This window comes from Apostichopus japonicus, chromosome 8 (assembly GCF_037975245.1).
Source record: "Apostichopus japonicus isolate 1M-3 chromosome 8, ASM3797524v1, whole genome shotgun sequence".
NCBI lineage: Eukaryota > Metazoa > Echinodermata > Holothuroidea > Aspidochirotida > Stichopodidae > Apostichopus > Apostichopus japonicus.
Window position 1 is genome coordinate 42,704,789 of NC_092568.1, and position 20,677 is coordinate 42,725,465.

The 20,677-nt window shown below is 35.3% G+C and overlaps 1 protein-coding gene across 1 annotated transcript in view; it reads right to left on the reverse strand.

Moving 5' to 3' along the window:
* The window catches only part of LOC139972102 (kinetochore-associated protein 1-like), a 126,980-nt gene that overhangs the window by 26,237 nt on the left and 80,066 nt on the right, over window positions 1–20,677 (reverse strand). Inside the window, exons 45-49 of the mRNA XM_071979034.1 lie at window positions 11,790–11,848; window positions 11,417–11,504; window positions 6,876–6,998; window positions 6,080–6,153; window positions 4,971–5,178 (exon numbers count right to left, since the gene is read on the reverse strand). Of these exons, the coding sequence (XP_071835135.1) occupies window positions 4,971–5,178; window positions 6,080–6,153; window positions 6,876–6,998; window positions 11,417–11,504; window positions 11,790–11,848 (552 nt within the window). The remainder of the gene's footprint in view (window positions 1–4,970; window positions 5,179–6,079; window positions 6,154–6,875; window positions 6,999–11,416; window positions 11,505–11,789; window positions 11,849–20,677) is intronic.

Sequence of the window (20,677 nt, forward strand, 5' to 3'; positions counted from 1 at the left end):
CTATTCTTACTTAAACTCACTTTACTGACAATTTATAATGCATATGTTTTGCCTCATTCAAACTACAACATCCTTGTGTGGTGAAATGGGGACATGTCAACACTTGATAGCTTATACAAGATCCAGAAATTGACTGTTAGAAATATTTGTAATGCTTTGTATATCTCACATTCTGCATGATTTTTCCAAAAAACCTAAGCTTGCTTTCCCCTAAATGAGCTCTATCAATATTAATTAGGAATTTTTCTCTTTAAGTTTCATAACGGGTTGCTCCCAGATATTTCTCATCATATGTTTCATTATAACAACAGATTTCATTCATACAACACTGGTTTACACAGGATCGTTATAATTATTATGTTACAAACACCTATGATGTTTACACAGGATCATTATAATTATTATGTTACAAACACCTATGATGTTCAGGACTTATATGTTCATTCTCAGGTTAGATGTTCTGGTATTGCCCTCTGGATTTCTCTAAGTGAAAATATCAGGAATAGCAAATCGATATATTGTTATGAAAGTAGTGTTCGACCTATAATCGGTTAGACAATCGGCATCGGGCCGATTATCAGACAATCGGTAAATAATCGGCATCGGCAAAATCCATTGCGCTACCGATTAGTTGGAACCGATTATTACGTTCCACATAAAGGATTGTATTTTCCGCGCTTTTGAAACACCACAACTACAAAGGGAGAAAAATTTTTGAGCATTCGATTCAATGCTATTCATAGCCGGGGAAGGTGCGCTAATCTACCGTGTATCGGTATCGTAAGTCCCTCGCGCGAGTTTGCACAAATGCTGTTCGATACACTATCCAGTTTTGTCAGTTTACATCATGCTGTATACCCGCGTAACAACACACAGTATACCCGCGATAAGCTTAGGGGAACGACTTATTTTTTTACTTCGCTTGTTGCATCTAACAGAACCACCTGTCATCATGTTAAACGATTGATACGAAAGAAAAATTGTCTTTACTAAATATAATCACCAAATCAGTATACTTTTGAACCACTTTGGCCGTTTCACCGTAGGTGAAAACTGGAAAGTGAAAACAATAACATTAGGCTTTGTTCATTGTGAGAACTACGTACATTAGGCTAGTCTGGCTGAAGAACGGTTGAGCTTCAGAACTGTTAAGTTTGAAAATGCGCCCAAGATTTTACAAATGGCATAAAATGATGAAATCAAGGCTCCAAATACACCTAAAAGTCCATAAACACGTTTGGCAACATTCCTCAGAAGTTCTACTGCATAACAGTATTTTGTGATTAGGCAAACATTCTTACGCATATTTTTACGAAAAACCCGATGAACTTTTTTTCCTATGCCGCATCTACCACCATACGTGCTAACAGTAACTAAGCTCCTTACCACAACCGACTAAAAGCAAGTCTGTTTTCCAGTGACAAGCCGCAACAAAGTCAATGGGACTTTAGTGTGTGATTTCTCCCACATGTAGTTAAGTCAATGGAGAAGCGCCATTGACTTACTGTGTATGATCGTTTGAAACAACGTTCGTTCGATCGTAACTTTTACCGCGCAGATGGTAATTGAAAACTTGAAGCAAACGTTCGGGATTTTTTTATTTTTCATAATAAAATAAAAATGTTAGCAAACTGCTTATCCACTAAAGAGCCTTTGTAAGAATATGTTATAAGTAATGTGGCGTTACATTTCGATCCTGCTAGGATCGAAACGTCAGGCCAACTTACTCTTAGGCCTACACATTATTTTTCATATCAGATCATATATTTCGATATCAGCTAACGAAATAACGAATATTTTATTTACGTGCGATATACTTTTTACTTTATTTACGTTTGAGTTGCAACACTGATAATGGTTTTCGTAGCAGTTGTAAAACCTGTCCCTAACTTTTTTGTTTTTCATTTCGTACTATTTCTCCCCCTTCTGTAGTCTGTACAGTACTGTGTTGTGGCGGGATTGCAATATTGCGACTCCTCGTTATAATCGTACATCACCCCATGTATGTATTACAGTGTTCTTTACTTGCTCCATTAATCTTTACTGTGAAAAGTTAAGTGGTTCATTTACATCTTTGATTGTATTGGCATAGAAGTTGGTAATCATGCATAACACTTAATCATACATTAGGCCAGTTCCACAAAAATTTTGAAATAATCGGTAATCGGCCGATTGTCACAGGAAATAATCGGTAATCGGTAAAACCGATTGTCATACAATCGGTCGAACACTATATGAAAGACATCTTAAACATGATCTACTCAACAGACTTGGGGCGATTACATCTGAATGTAATCGATTACGATTACGATTACTTGAGAATGTACGATTATGATTACAGCCTAAAGTTGAAGTAATCGATTACGATTACGTTGTAATGTAATCGTGATTACAATCACGATTACATTGTGGTTACTTGCACAATCCTCTGCATATCTGTTTAATATAACTCTCTGCCGGGAAATAGGGCAATGAAATAGGGCAAAGGAAGGGCATTTACAGTATATACGGACAAAATTGTGGAAGTATATCTACAATTCCTACCAGGCATTACACATAAAATATGCCTTAACACGTTTAAGATGTGTAACCCATAAGTCCAGTAAAAAATACAATTTAAACAGACAAAGAGTAAACAGACAAATACTAAAATAAAACAAATGAAGATTTTCATGCAACACTATATTTTGTAAACTAATAATTTCTGCACAGCAGCAAAACTAAAAACTCTTTTACATTATAACACCAAAATAAAACTAAACAGCTTTGAAATGGGGCATTCCACAGTACATGGGACATGGAAGGCCAAAGTAAAAGTAAATTATTTTCATCAAAAAGTGGTCAACTCTGGTAAAGCAAATTCTGATCCACTAAAATACTTAATTTGCAGTGATTTTTTCAGCAACAAGGTTAATTACATTAATTAAAGAGGTGTAAACGGTGCAAAGTTGGATGGGTTATTGGACAATGGAATGTAGGCAAATTTCTGAATAAGTTTATTGTGCTAGAGAATTCTAGAAGCAGGAGCACTTCTTTGGTCACACTAAAAGCCAATAGTAAGAATTAGTTTTAATCATTTCTACTAATTTTGCCCTTCTCATTCAAATTTTACTGTAATCATAAATGTAATACGATTACGATTACTTTGCCCTTGTAATCGATTACGATTATGATTACTTTGTAATTTTCACAAAAGTAATCGATTACGATTACTTCAAAAAATGTAATCGATTGTAATCGATTACGATTACTGATTACGATTACCCCAAGCCTGCTACTCAAACAATTTTTGTCTAGTTCTGCCTTATTATGAGCATTGTATTACTGTTTCCTTTCCCAGTTCTGTTAAACCCCTATGTGTGTGCTTTCCTATGTGTTTTCTCCATATAAAATAATTTCTTGTTTTACTTTGTAAGGGACCAGGCTATAACTATGTATTTACAAATGTACATCATTGTGATTTAATGGCAGCAATAAATGAAAAGCAACTTTTTCGCAGTGTAGTACAGTACAATGATGCAGTACGGCAGTGCCGTACAGTGTAGTGCAGTACAATAATGCAGTACGGCAGTGCCGTACAGTGTAGTGCAGTACAATGATGCAGTACGACAGTGCCGTACAGTGTAGTGCAGTACAATGATGCAGTACGGCACTGCCGTACAGTGTAGTGCAGTACAATGATGCAGTACGGCAGTGCCGTACAGTGTAGTGCAGTACACTGATGCAGTACGACAGTGCCGTACAGTGTAGTGCAGTACAATGATGCAGTACGGCAGTGCCGTACAGTGTAGTGCAGTACACTGATGCAGTACGACAGGGCCGTACAGTACAATGATGCAGTACGGCAGCGCCGTACAGTGTAGTGCAGTACAATGATGCAGTACGGCAGTGCCGTACAGTGTAGTGCAGTACAATGATGCAGTACGACAGTGCCGTACAGTGTAGTGCAGTACACTGATGCAGTACGACAGTGCCGTACAGTGTAGTGCAGTACAATGATGCAGTACGGCAGTGCCGTACAGTGTAGTACAGTACAATGATGCAGTACGGCAGTGCCGTACAGTGTAGTACAGTACAATGATGCAGTACGGCAGTGCCGTACAGTGTAGTGCAGTACAATGATGCAGTACGACAGTGCCGTACAGTGTAGTACAGTACAATGATGCAGTACGGCAGTGCCGTACAGTGTAGTACAGTACAATGATGCAGTACGGCAGTGCCGTACAGTGTAGTGCAGTACAATGATGCAGTACGACAGTGCCGTACAGTGTAGTGCAGTACAATGATGCAGTACGACAGTGCCGTACTGTGTAGTGCAGTACAATGATGCAGTACGACAGTGCCGTACAGTGTAGTACAGTACAATGATACAGTACGGCAGTGCCGTACAGTGTAGTGCAGTACAATGATGCAGTACGGCAGTGCCGTACAGTGTAGTGCAGTACAATGATGCAGTACGGCAGTGCCGTACAGTGTAGTGCAGTACAATGATGCAGTACGACAGTGCCGTACAGTGTAGTGCAGTACAATGATGCAGTACGACAGTGCCGTACAGTGTAGTGCAGTACAATGATGCAGTACGACAGTGCCGTACAGTGTAGTGCAGAACACTGATGCAGTACGACAGTGCCGTACAGTGTAGTACAGTAAACAGAGCTCAGTACATGTTATCATCATAATGACATGACAAGTCAATGAGGATCATGTGATCATCATAACGCTTTTTACGAAATGCTCAAGTAAATAAAAAAAAATTTAGGCTGTATTTACAGTATTTCCCAACATCTGATTTACTATTTTTCCGATATGTTAAAAGGAAACCACTAAGAACACTTATGATGGTTCTACATTTGAGGCTACATTATTACATTGTTACAATGATTTATAGTCTTCTTTATGATGGTTCTACATTTGAAGCTACATTATTACATTGTTACATTGATTTATAGTCTTCTGTCGTTGTCTCTCACCTGGTACTGTTGTAATTTCTCCTTTCCTCCTGCTCACTATACTCTGGTGTTGGTAAAGGGTGAAGATGAGTTCATTAGGTGAGTTTACTTGTTGAAGATGATTCTCTTCTGCAAGGTTGTACTTGTATAGTGCCCTCTCTGTTGCTAAGAATCTGTATTTCTCTGAGAGATATTTCAGAGTGACTGAAGCTTTCTCCTTCTCTGGGCTCTGTACAGTAACAAAGGTATGAATCCATATGAAGTACCACTCTAGTAGAGCTCTACAACAGTTTCAAACTAGTTGAAATTGCTAAACAATGCTAACGAATGTACAAATGCATGTTAAATAAATAGAATGTACAGAAAGCAGAATGTACAGAAATCAGAATGTACAGAAAACAGAATGTACAGAAATCTTATGTGAAGGTTAAAGGTCATCATTATTGCCTCAAAATGTGGTATACTGGGCTCTACTAATAGAAAGAAGGGGGTTAGGCCAGAATGTGGTATACTGGGCACTACCAATAGAAAGAATGGGGGTTGGGGAGAATGTGGTATACTGGGCTCTACTAATAGAAAGAAGGGGGTTAGGCCAGAATGTGGTATACTGGGCACTACCAATAGAAAGAATGGGGGTTGGGGAGAATGTGGTATACTGGGCTCTACCAATAGAAAGAATGGGAGTTGGGGGAGAATGTGGTATACTGGGCTCTACCAATAGAAAGAATGGGAGTTGGGGGAGAATGTGGTATACTGGGCTCTACCAATAGAAAGAATGGGAGTTGGGGGAGAATGTGGTATACTGGGCTCTACCAATAGAAAGAATGGGGGTTGGGGGAGGAGGCTCAAAGCCAAAGAGGAGCATTGTTAATTGGAAGATAATAGCAAATAAGTATTTGTCAAGTAAACCAACTTAAGTAGAGAAGATGTTTTAAAGGGCAATTATTGTAAGCAAATTTGAGGTGACTGCACATGTGCTGGATGGTTAGATTGAAAATCTAATACAACGTCATAAGTTGCTAGTTAATTTCCTTACCAATTTACACATTTCTCAAGACATTTATTACATGTGTACCATACTTACATTTTATACGTTTCTCATGACATTAATTACATCATACAATACTTACATTTTCTTCACTAGTTTGAACCCATTTTTCAGCTAATAGGTTACACATTTTGAAAGCAACAACTTTCTCAGGGCCTGCAATAAAAATGGAAAACCTTGAGATAATGCTGTCACAACTATGTTATACAATTCTATTAAAATTGTAATGTTATTGTTTCCCGTTATGCAACAGATCAACAATTCTTACATTAACAAGAGACTCTGGAATACCCTGGTATTTTTCATTGCAGTAGAGAGTACAAATATCAGTTATGGTTCTCTTGTAATGGTTTAGTTTTAGTTAAGAGACCCAAGGATCAGGAAGCCTTACAGTAGTTTATTTGAGACCCTATCAGTGTTAGATCAGTTCAAACAGGATCATAGTTGTTATTATAGAGGATGTGCACATTTGCAGCAATAGTTTCTCTAATAAGGGACAACAATGATAAGTAAAACAGAAGAGACACATCGGCATTTATTGACAAGAAGGTATACAATGGATCTACATGTCTCTTGATTAACCTGCATGTTGAATTGATTAACAGAGTACTACAGAGTACAAAGTTGAATTGATTAACAGGTGTACAGTGACAGAGTAGATTGACCAAGGATGTAGTTGAGATCTTTAGACATCTTGATTAACCTGCATGTTGATACTTAAACACATCTATCTTCCATCGCACAATGAACAAAATGACAGTAACTAATGTATTCTGTTGATATATTCAAGACTGAGAATTTAAAGAGGATTGATATGCAACATTTTCTGTTGCTTTGTCAACAATCCTTTATTGGCTAATGTAACCATGGTGATCTACCTTTTGGAATGTCTTTTGCCACCAGTCTTGCAGTCGCTACGGCCATTTGAAGATTCTCCACCTGGAGAAGAAGATTCTGAACAGAATCTAGCATCTTGAGGTAAACTGAGCTCTTTCCTCTTTCTGAAAGGAAGTATTGCAGACAAAATCAGAACCTGATGAACACATCATAGATTAACACAAAACAATGGAAGAGTTGACAGGACCTGATGAACACATCATAGATTAACACAAAACAATGGGAGAGAGTTGACAGGACCTGATGAACACATCATAGATTAACACAAAACAATGGGAGAGTTGACAGGACCTGATGAACACATCATAGATTAACACAAAACAATGGAAGAGTTGACAGGACCTGATGAACACATCATAGATTAACACAAAACAATGGAAGAGTTGACAGGACCTGATGAACACATCATAGATTAACACAAAACAATGGGAGAGTTGACAGGACCTGATGAACACATCATAGATTACCACAAAACAATGGAAGAGTTGACAGGACCTGATGAACACATCATAGATTAATACAAAACAATGGAAGAGTTGACAGGACCTGATGAACACATCATAGATTAACACAAAACAATGGAAGAGTTGACAGGACCTGATGAACACATCATAGATTAACACAAAACAATGGAAGAGTTGACAGGACCTGATGAACACATCATAGATTAACACAAAACAATGGAAGAGTTGACAGGACCTGGTGAACACATCATAGATTAACACAAAACAATGGGAGAGTTGACAGGACCTGATGAACACATCATAGATTAACACAAAACAATGGGAGAGTTGACAGGACCTGATGAACACATCATAGATTAACACAAAACAATGGAAGAGTTGACAGGACCTGATGAACACATCATAGATTAACACAAAACAATGGAAGAGTTGACAGGACCTGATGAACACATCATAGATTAACACAAAACAATGGAAGAGTTGACAGGACCTGATGAACACATCATAGATTAACACAAAACAATGGGAGAGTTGACAGGACCTGATGAACACATCATAGATTAACACAAAACAATGGAAGAGTTGACAGGACCTGATGAACACATCATAGATTAACACAAAACAATGGAAGAGTTGACAGGACCTGATGAACACATCATAGATTAACACAAAACAATGGAAGAGTTGACAGGACCTGATGAACACATCATAGATTAACACAAAACAATGGAAGAGTTGACAGGACCTGATGAACACATCATAGATTAACACAAAACAATGGAAGAGTTGACAGGACCTGATGAACACATCATAGATTAACACAAAACAATGGGAGAGTTGACAGGACCTGATGAACACATCATAGATTAACACAAAACAATGGAAGAGTTGACAGGACCTGATGAACACATCATAGATTAACACAAAACAATGGAAGAGTTGACAGGACCTGATGAACACATCATAGATTAACACAAAACAATGGGAGAGTTGACAGGATCTGATGAACACATCATAGATTAACACAAAACAATGGAAGAGTTGACAGGACCTGATGAACACATCATAGATTAACACAAAACAATGGAAGAGTTGACAGGACCTGATGAACACATCATAGATTAACACAAAACAATGGAAGAGTTGACAGGACCTGATGAACACATCATAGATTAACACAAAACAATGGAAGAGTTGACAGGACCTGGTGAACACATCATAGATTAACACAAAACAATGGGAGAGTTGACAGGACCTGATGAACACATCATAGATTAACACAAAACAATGGAAGAGTTGACAGGACCTGATGAACACATCATAGATTAACACAAAACAATGGAAGAGTTGACAGGACCTGATGAACACATCATAGATTAACACAAAACAATGGAAGAGTTGACAGGACCTGATGAACACATCATAGATTAACACAAAACAATGGAAGAGTTGACAGGACCTGATGAACACATCATAGATTAACACAAAACAATGGAAGAGTTGACAGGACCTGATGAACACATCATAGATTAACACAAAACAATGGGAGAGTTGACAGGACCTGATGAACACATCATAGATTAACACAAAACAATGGAAGAGTTGACAGGACCTGATGAACACATCATAGATTAACACAAAACAATGGAAGAGTTGACAGGACCTGATGAACACATCATAGATTAACACAAAACAATGGGAGAGTTGACAGGACCTGATGAACACATCATAGATTAACACAAAACAATGGGAGAGTTGACAGGACCTGATGAACACATCATAGATTAACACGAAACAATGGGAGAGTTGACAGGACCTGATGAACACATCATAGATTAACACAAAACAATGGAAGAGTTGACAGGACCTGATGAACACATCATAGATTAACACAAAACAATGGGAGAGTTGACAGGACCTGATGAACACATCATAGATTAACACAAAACAATGGGAGAGTTGACAGGACCTGACACTTTTACAGGAATCAACATGAATAGCTATGGTATCATAACAACATCATGGCAACATGAATAGCTATGGTATCATAACAACATCATGGCAACATGAATAGCTATGGTATCATAACAACATGAATAGCTACTGTATGGTATCATAACAACATCATGGCAACATGAATAGCTATGGTATCATAACAACATGAATAGCTACTGTATGGTATCATAACAACATCATGGCAACATGAATAGCTATGGTATCATAACAACATCATGGCAACATGAATAGCTATGGTATCATAACAACATCATGGCAACATGAATAGCTATGGTATCATAACAACATCATGGCAACATGAATAGCTATGGTATCATAACAACATGAATAGCTATGGTATCATAACAACATCTTGGCAACATGAATAGCTATGGTATCATAACAACATCATGGCAACATGAATAGCTATGGTATCATAACAACATCATGGCAACATGAATAGCTATGGTATCATAACAACATCATGGCGACATGAAGAGCTATGGTATCATAACAACATCATGGCAACATGAATAGCTATGGTATCATAACAACATCACGGCAACATGAATAGCTATGGTATCATAACAACATCATGGCAACATGAATAGCTATGGTATCATAACAACATCATGGCAACATGAATAGCTATGGTATCATAACAACATCATGGCAACATGAATAGCTATGGTATCATAACAACATCATGGCAACATGAATAGCTATGGTATCATAACAACATCACAGCAACATGAATAGCTATGGTATCATAACAACATCATGGCAACATGAATAGCTATGGTATCATAACAACATCATGGCAACATGAATAGCTATGGTATCATAACAACATCATGGCAACATGAATAGCTATGGTATCATAACAACATCATGGCAAAATTTTTTTTTAAAAAAACTAAAAAAAATTATGTAGAAAACCAAAGCAATAACAAATTGATGAGATTGAAGTATAAAGGAAAATAACAAATTGATGAGATTGAAGTATAAAGGAAAATAACAAATTGATGAGATTGAAGTATAAAGGAAAATAACAAATTGATGAGATTGAAGTATAAAGGAAAATAACAAATTGATGAGATTGAAGTATAAAGGAATATAAGAAATTGATGAGATTGAGGTATAAAGGAAAATAACAAATTGATGAGATTGAGGTATAAAGGAAAATAACAAATTGATGAGATTGAAGTATAAAGGAAAATAACAAATTGATGAGATTGAAGTATGAAGGAAAATAACAAATTGATGAGATTGAAGTATAAAGGAAAATAACAAATTGATGAGATTGAGGTATAAAGGAAAATAACAAATTGATGAGATTGAGGTATAAAGGAAAATAACAAATTGATGAGATTGAAGTATGAAGGAAAATAACAAATTGATGAGATTGAAGTATAAAGGAAAATAACAAATTGATGAGATTGAAGTATGAAGGAAAATAACAAATTGATGAGATTGAAGTATAAAGGAATATAACAAATTGATGAGATTGAAGTATAAAGGAAAATAACAAATTGATGAGATTGAGGTATAAAGGAAAATAACAAATTGATGAGATTGAGGTATAAAGGAAAATAACAAATTGATGAGATTGAAGTATAAAGGAAAATAACAAATTGATGAGATTGAAGTATGAAGGAAAATAACAAATTGATGAGATTGAAGTATGAAGGAAAATAACAAATTGATGAGATTGAAGTATAAAGGAAAATAACAAATTGATGAGATTGAGGTATAAAGGAAAATAACAAAGAAGGAAACAGAGTAGAACATAGAAAAAAACAAAAATTGTGACCAAAAGAAAAGTCATGAAAAGTGTAATGAAGTATGGTAATGGTGTATTCCTATACTACTTGATAGGACTCCATGCGAGCCTATTATAAGATCAGTTATCACTGGACTGTGTTACAACCTTGAATCCAATATATTTGTAAGATAAAGACTATGGGTGTACAGTGACAGAGTAGATTGACCAAGGATGTAATTGAGATCTTTAGACATCTCTTAACTTGAGAGTGTTTCTGTGTAGTCAGGTGAATACATACCTAGCTTCTGACTTGGATTCATGGAGTTGTCCTTGGTTTCATGGAGGATGTTATGAATAGTTGTAACATAAACTTGATCACTTGGAAGCTGTTAAAAAAAGAGTGGAAAAAAGTACTGTATGAATACATCACATGTATGCCATATTATTTAATTTTCAATTTTAACTGATAAATATGTTGTCTTAATTTATAATATTTTTCATGTTGAATTATCATATCAAGGTTTAATCAAACTCAAATTTGTCATCACAAAAGTGCAATAAGAAGATATCAAACCAATAACAAAGACCAATAATTTGGATAACAAAGTAGTAACTGCTTTCATGACATTAATTGCAGTGAAATGATTCAGAGAAACTATAAAACTATTCACCTGTAATAAATGTATGACTGGTAGTAGTTGGTCAATTGTCTTGTCTGTTAGTTCCTTGGCTGGCAAAGTAAAGCATCAAGTTAAAACAATATCATGATTAATAGTTAACCAAATAATTAAATGTACTTGTAGAAACCTATAAAACTGATCATTTACTTTTGTAAATATCACTTTTATTCTGCTAATGATCATTCTTTGCGATTTTGGACAATACTTATATCCAAGATTCTTATTAGTAAGATCAGTTTCTATTGGTTTTACTATTCTCTCAAAATTAAAATGATATCATTAGTCAGATAAGGTAAATACAAATAATAATTACATTACTGGTGTTAACATAATTTTTTGTCTTAAAAGAGTAAGGAACATTTAGCCAGAAGAGAACTTGAAGGATAGAGCTCATGATTACAAGTCCTGTTCTCTATAACTGAGCTATCCAGCCCTTAGTTGATATCAATAACTAAATAACCACTTCTTTTGTTTAAGGGTGACAGTCAGAAGGCACAGTGTTCTGCAAACTGCATGACCAAGGATCACATCTCACTTTCATTTGATACATCCAAGAAAAAGCAGTTGGGAAGTTATTTTGCTTAAAGGAGCATCTTTAATACTTAATTACTGAGTCTGACTCAAACTATTCTTTAAGGCGTGGCGAGAATTCACGCAGGGTGTTTTAGTTCACACAGGTTTATCACAGGGATCATGTCTTCACTTCTGTTGCTGTTTTTGTGGTGTTAGCCTGCATGCTCTTGTCTTCTCCTGTTGTTTATTTATATAGAAGGAATACTTAAGCATGTATATTAATTAAATGTTCAACCTGTTAAGCCTATATTAGTTATATGATGTGTATCGTGTATTGGTGGTGATATTTGGGCTATCCTATATTAGTTATATGATGTGTATCGTGTATTGGTGGTGATATTTGGGCTAGCCTATATTAGTTACATGATGTGTATCCTGTATTGGTGGTGATATTTGGGCTATCCTATATTAGTTATATGTGTATCCTGTATTGGTGGTGATATTTGGGCTATCCTATATTAGTGATATGATGTGTATCGTGTATTGGTGGTGATATTTGGGCTATCCTATATTAGTTATATGATGTGTATCCTGTATTGGTGGTGATATTTGGGCTATCCTTTATTAGTCAGGGTCAGGGTATGTTTGCCAGGTGCTAAAATCCAGGATGTCAGTATTAAAAAGGGTTAACAAAATCGTGTCAGATGAGGAGGTGGTTGTGGTCCAGTTAGGCACCAATAATGTGCAGAAGGAGTCACAAAACATTATTCAGTCTAGGTACCACGAATTGATGTGTCGACTAGCATCAACTCGGGCTAAAGTTGTCATATGTAGTTTGTTGCCAAGATTTGACAAAAAGGTTCTGTCAGAAATGATTGTAACTTTGAATGGTTTATTGTATAGTCTGTGTGCCGACTTCGGCTTCACATTTGTTGACATGTGGTCATCTTTCCAGGGTAGAAGGGATTTGTTCGCCAGGGATGGTTTGCACTAATAACTAATACTGGGGCCTCGTTGTTTGGTAGGATGGTGAATTACTCTGTTAAACAGCTATGTTTAAACTAAATTGGGGGGCGATGAGGTCAGGAATAATTTTGGATAAAGATTGTGTTCCTAGTGGAGGCGAATATAGGCGTTTTGGAAGCAAGAAAAGTGATAGTCATAGTTCTAACTTTAGGAGGCATTCTAAGGTACATAGTTTCAGGGATAAGCTGAAGATTGTCTTTACCAATGCTAGAAGTATTCGTAAAAATTTCACTGAATTTACTGTGCTTCTTGAGGATCTGAAACCGGATGTGTTTGGTATCACCGAATCTTGGTTAAGGGAGGACATTGATAGTGCTGAGGTTTCTCACCCGGGGTATGTTGTGTACCGTCAGGACAGAAGGGATACTCATAATGGGATTGGTGGGGGAGTGTTACTGTATGTTAGGGATGACATTGTTAAGTGTTGAGAAATCTCAGTTGCAAGGGGCTTTTGTTAATTCTGTCTGGTGCGAGTTGTCCACAAACAACTCCAAGAGGTCCAGGGACGTTATCACTGTGGGTGTTGTTTACCGCTCTCCCAACAGCAGCGATGATAATGATGTCGTGCTGTTTGATTCAATTAGAAAGGCTGCTAAAGGTGATGTTGTTATAATGGGCGACTTTAATTTTCCTGAAATTAATTGGATAGATGGTTCTAGTAGTAGGAAGGGTAGTAATTTTCTAGATGTTGTGCAAGATTGCTTTTTACATCAACATGTAACTTTCCCTACTAGGGGGGATAACATCCTGGATCTTGTTTTGAGTTCTAATCCAAGCAATATTGTTGATTTGACGGGTCTAGGAAAACTAGGAACTAGTGATCATGATATACTAGCTTTTGATGTTGTTTGCAAAGTTGTAAATTCTGTTAGCAATGAAAAAGTCCCTGATTTTTCGAGATCAGATACAGAGGCAATTGAAACTTTACTAAAGGGTACAGATTGGATTAATTTGTTTAGAGATATGAGTGCTTCTCAGTCTTGGATTTGTTTTGCTGATAAATTAAAGTTTATTATGGAAAATCATGTTCCGTGGAAGAATCGTCGTCGTAAAAGCAGTATGCCTCACTGGATGAATAAGAAAGTTAGATGTGCAATTAGGCAAAAACGTAGAATGTGGAAGTTGTTTAGGAGGACTAAATCTGAATCTCTTTTGGCCAAGTTTAAAATTCATCAGCTGAAGGTAGAATGCTTAGTCTCTGATGCAAAACTGAATTTCGAAAAAAGCATTGCCCTAAAAATTAAGGATAACCCAAAGGCCTTCTTTTCTTATGTCAGGTCAAAGCAGAAAGTTAAATATGCAATTGTTTCTCTTAGGGCACCACAGGCTGATAATATAGTTACTGATAGTCAGGAACTTGCAGATCTTTTGAACTATTTTGAACTATTTTGTGTCGGTTTTCACAAGGGAAGATGCAAGTAGTATTACAGATTTTCAGGGGAGCAGTGATAGGCCTAAACTGGATACGGTCTTATTTTCGGATGAGGTTGTCTTAAATGAGCTGCTTCGTCTAAATGTCTCTAAAGCTTCTGGACCGGATGCAATCCATCCGTATTTGAAGACTTTTGCACACCATTTCTGCGTTCCACTCTCGTTGGTTTTTAGTAAATTTATGGATGAAGGTTATGTTCCTAGGGACTGGAGATGTGCTAATATTACCCCAATTTTCAAGAAGGGTGATAAGTCTAAGCCCTGTAATTATAGGCCCGTTAGTCTCACTAGTGTAGTTTGTAAGGTCATGGAGTCTATTGTTAAAAGGTCTATGGTCTGTCACTTCAGCAGTCAGTCTTTGATCAGAGAGTCTCAACATGGCTTTTGTCAAAAAAGGTCTTGTCTCACTAATATCCTTGAGTTTATGGAAGATGTAACAAGTTCACTAAATAGGCAGAGGTCTGTAGATGTTGTGTTCCTGGATTTCCAGAAGGCCTTTGATACAGTTCCCCACCAGCGTCTTTTACTTAGGCTGAAGAGCATGGGTGTCATAGGGAATTTACTGTCTTGGATCGAGAATTGGCTTGGTAATAGGGAACAGAGGGTGGTAATTAAAGGCTGTGCTTCTTCTTGGCAGAACGTTACTAGTGGGGTTCCACAAGGGTCTGTATTAGGTCCCTTGTTGTTTGTTGCCTATATAAATGACATCGACGGAGATATTTTGTGTAAAGCTAAGAAGTTTGCTGATGACAGCAAATTGTATTCTGAGGTCTCTTCCAAAAGCGATTCTGAGAAATTTCAAGCAGATTTGGATAAGATTTTTTCCTGGTCTCAGGGATGGCAAATGCTTTTCAATATTGATAAATGTAAGGTAATGCACATTGGTAGTAGTAACCAAAAGTTTACATACAATCTTAATGGTGTGGAGTTACAGGAGGTCTCTGTTGAAAGAGACCTAGGTATCTACATTGACTCATCTCTGCAACCTTCTAAACATTGTCTTGAAGCTGCTAAAAGAGGTAATAGGGTTTTAGGTATGATCAAGAGGAACTTCAGTTTTCTGAAAGAGGACATCGTAGTTAGGCTTTATAAGCAGTTGGTTAGGCCTCATCTGGAGTATGCTGTGCAGGCTTGGAACCCTTATTTTGCTAAGGATAAGGAAGTACTTGAAAAGGTCCAGAGGAGGGCTACTAGGATGATTAGTTCCTTAAAGAGGGTTCCTTATTATAGGCGGTTACGACTGTTAAATCTCACCACACTGGAGCTTAGGAGGTTACGTGGGGACTTGATCCAGGTTTTCAAGATTGTGTATGGTTTTGACAATTTATCCTTTACCGACTTTTTCTTGTTTGCTAACAGTAGTCGTACTAGAGGTCATTGTCTTAAACTCCAAAAGTCACATAGTAGGATTAATATTCGGCATAACTTTTTTTCTAATAGGGTTGTGAATGAGTGGAATGGTTTGCCTGAGAAAGTTGTGCTTGCAAGTAGTGTCAATGGGTTTAAGAATGCTTTGGACAAGCACTTTAAGCATTGTAATCGGGTCTGAGTGTTTGTATCTTCAATTTTTTTTTCTCTCTCTATAGGGTCCTTGATGGGGACTAAAGTGTCCCTCCTGATCCTTTTTTCTACTAAACTAAACTAAACTAAACTTAGTTATATGTGTATCCTGTATTGGTGGTGATATTTGGGCTATCCTATTTTAGTTATATGATGTGTATCCTGTATTGGTGATATTTGGGCTATCCTATATTAGTTATATGATGTGTATGGTGTATTGGTGGTGATATTTGGGCTATCCTATATTAGTGATATGATGTGTATCGTGTATTGGTGGTGATATTTGGGCTATCCTATATTAGTTATGATGTGTATCGTGTACTGGTGGTGATATTTGGGCTATCCTATATTATTTATATGATGTGTATCCTGTATTGGTGGTGATATTTGGGCTATCCTATATTAGTGATATGATGTGTATCGTGTATTGGTGGTGATATTTGGGCTATCCTATATTAGTTATATGATGTGTATCCTGTATTGGTGGTGATTTTTGGGCTATCCTATATTAGTGATATGATGTGTATCCTGTATTGGTGGTGATATTTGGGCTATCCTATATTAGTTATATGATGTGTATCCTGTATTGGTGGTGATATTTGGGCTATCCTATATTAGTTATATGATGTGTATCCTGTATTGGTGGTGATATTTGGGCTATCCTATATTAGCTATATGATGTGCATCCTGTATTGGTGATATTTGGGCTATCCTATATTAGTTATACGATGTGTATAGTGTATTGGTGGTGATATTTGGGCTATCCTATATTAATGATATGATGTGTATCCTGTCATGGTGGTGATATTTGGGCTATCCTATATTAGTTATATGATGTGTATCCTGTATTGGTGGTGATATTTGGGCTATCCTATATTAGTTATATGATGTGCATCCTGTATTGGTGGTGATATTTGGGCTAGTTTGGCCAGTGTATGCTCATGCTTTTACTTCCTTCCTTGGGTCAGGATTTTGCCTATTTTCGTAACGGTGCATTAACAACTTAAATTTGATTTGAAGGTGTGGCTATTGGGTCAGTATTCATGTATTAAATATCGTAGTGGTCCTGTCTTTCATGTTGTTACCTCGCTATTTCCTCTGTGACAGATACCCCAGAATAATGATGTAAACCCCCAAAAAACAAGCAACCACAGAAAACCAGCCAACCACTAGAAAACCCAGCAACTGCACTTAACTCAGAAAACCTTTGTCCTGTTATTGTCTGTGTGCCAAGTTCTACCCCTTAACAATTTGTTTTTGTCTATGCAAATGTTTAATAGTAATTTTATGGTTTCGTCATGGTACATGTTTGTTTTGTTTTTCCAAGGTATTTAAGCTTACTCCGTCTGTTGATATTGTATTTGTTTGGGTGCCTCCTCTAACGTATCATTTCACCTGGCTTTTGTTATGTCTTCCGGTCTCTACGTTGGTTATCATAGCTTCGTAATATATCATTTTACGTCACTTATATTATATCTCCCGGTATTTACATTGTTTTTATCATAGCTTCGTAATGTATCATTTTACGTCACTTATATTATATCTTCCGGTATTTATATTGTTGTTTTAATAGCTTTGTAATGTATCATTTTACGTCACTTATATTATATCTTCCGGTATTTACATTGTTTTTAATAGCTTCGTAATGTACAATTTAACGTCACTTATAGTATATCGTCAGGTATTTACATTGTTGTTTTAATAGCTTCGTAATGTATCATTTTACGTCACTTATATTATATCTTCCGGTATTTACATTGTTGTTTTAATAGCTTCGTAATGTATCATTTTACGTCACTTATATTATATCTCCCGGTATTAACATTGTTGTTTTAATAGCTTCGTAATGTATCATTTTACCTCAATTATATTATATCTTCCTGTATTTACATTGTTGTTATAATAGCTTCGTAATGTATAATTTTACGTCACTTATATTATATCTTCCGGTATTTACATTGTTGTTATCATAGCTTCGTAATGTATCATTTTACGTCACTTATATTATATCTTCCGGTATTTACATTGTTTTAATAGCTTTGTAATGTATCATTTTACGTCACTTATATTATATCTTCCTGTATTTACATTGTTGTTTTAATAGCTTCGTAATGTATCATTTTACGTCACTTATATTATATCTTCCTGTATTTACATTGTTTTAATAGCTTCGTAATGTATCATTTTACGTCACTTATATTATATCTTCCTGTATTTACATTGTTGTTTTAATAGCTTCGTAATGTATCATTTAACGTCACTTATATTATATCTTCCTGTATTTACATTGTTTTAATAGCTTCGTAATGTATCATTTTACGTCACTTATAGTACATCGTCAGGTATTTACATTGTTGTTTTAATAGCTTCGTAATGTATCATTTTACGTCACTTATATTATATCTTCCGGTATTTACATTGTTGTTTTAATAGCTTCGTAATGTATCATTTTACGTCACTTATATTATATCTCCCGGTATTTACATTGTTGTTTTAATAGCTTCGTAATGTATCATTTTACCTCATTTATATTATATCTTCCTGTATTTACATTGTTGTTATAATAGCTTCGTAATGTATCATTTTACGTCACTTATATTATATCTTCCTGTATTTACATTGTTGTTATAGCTTCGTAATGTATCATTTTACGTCACTTATATTATATCTTCCTGTATTTACATTGTTTTAATAGCTTCGTAATGTATCATTTTACGTCACTTATATTATATCTTCCTGTATTTACATTGTTGTTTTAATAGCTTCGTAATGTATCATTTTACCTCAATTATATTATATCTTCCTGTATTTACATTGTTGTTTTAATAGCTTCGTAATGTATCATTTTACGTCACTTATATTATATCTTCCTGTATTTACATTGTTGTTATAATAGCTTCGTAATGTATCATTTTACGTCACTTATATTATATCTTCCGGTATTTACATTGTTGTTATCATAGCTTCGTAATGTATCATTTTACGTCACTTATATTATATCTTCCGGTATTTACATTGTTTTAATAGCTTTGTAATGTATCATTTTACGTCACTTATATTATATCTTCCTGTATTTACATTGTTGTTTTAATAGCTTCGTAATGTATCATTTTACGTCACTTATATTATATCTTCCTGTATTTACATTGTTTTAATAGCTTCGTAATGTATCATTTTACGTCACTTATATTATATCTTCCTGTATTTACATTGTTGTTTTAATAGCTTCGTAATGTATCATTTTACGTCACTTATATTATATCTTCCTGTATTTACATTGTTTTAATAGCTTCGTAATGTATCATTTTACGTCACTTATAGTACATCGTCAGGTATTTACATTGTTGTTTTAATAGCTTCGTAATGTATCATTTTACGTCACTTATATTATATCTTCCGGTATTTACATTGTTGTTTTAATAGCTTCGTAATGTATCATTTTACGTCACTTATATTATATCTCCCGGTATTTACATTGTTGTTTTAATAGCTTCGTAATGTATCATTTTACCTCATTTATATTATATCTTCCTGTATTTACATTGTTGTTATAATAGCTTCGTAATGTATCATTTTACGTCACTTATATTATATCTTCCTGTATTTACATTGTTGTTATAGCTTCGTAATGTATCATTTTACGTCACTTATATTATATCTTCCTGTATTTACATTGTTTTAATAGCTTCGTAATGTATCATTTTACGTCACTTATATTATATCTTCCTGTATTTACATTGTTGTTTTAATAGCTTCGTAATGTATCATTTTACCTCAATTATATTATATCTTCCTGTATTTACATTGTTGTTTTAATAGCTTCGTAATGTATCATTTTACGTCACTTATATTATATCTTCCTGTATTTACATTGTTGTTATAATAGCTTCGTAATGTATCATTTTACGTCACTTATATTATATCTCCCGGTATTTACATTGTTGTTTTAATAGCTTCGTAATGTATCATTTTACGTCACTTATATTATATCTCCCGGTATTAACATTGTTGTTTTAATAGCTTTGTAATGTATCATTTTACGTCACTTATATTATATCTTCCGGTATTTACATTGTTGTTTTAATAGCTTCGTAATGTATCATTTTACGTCACTTATATTATATCTCCCGGTATTAACATTGTTGTTTTAATAGCTTCGTAATGTATCATTTTACCTCAATTATATTATATCTTCCTGTATTTACATTGTTGTTATAATAGCTTCGTAATGTATAATTTTACGTCACTTATATTATATCTTCCGGTATTTACATTGTTGTTATCATAGCTTCGTAATGTATCATTTTACGTCACTTATAGTACATCGTCAGGTATTTACATTGTTGTTT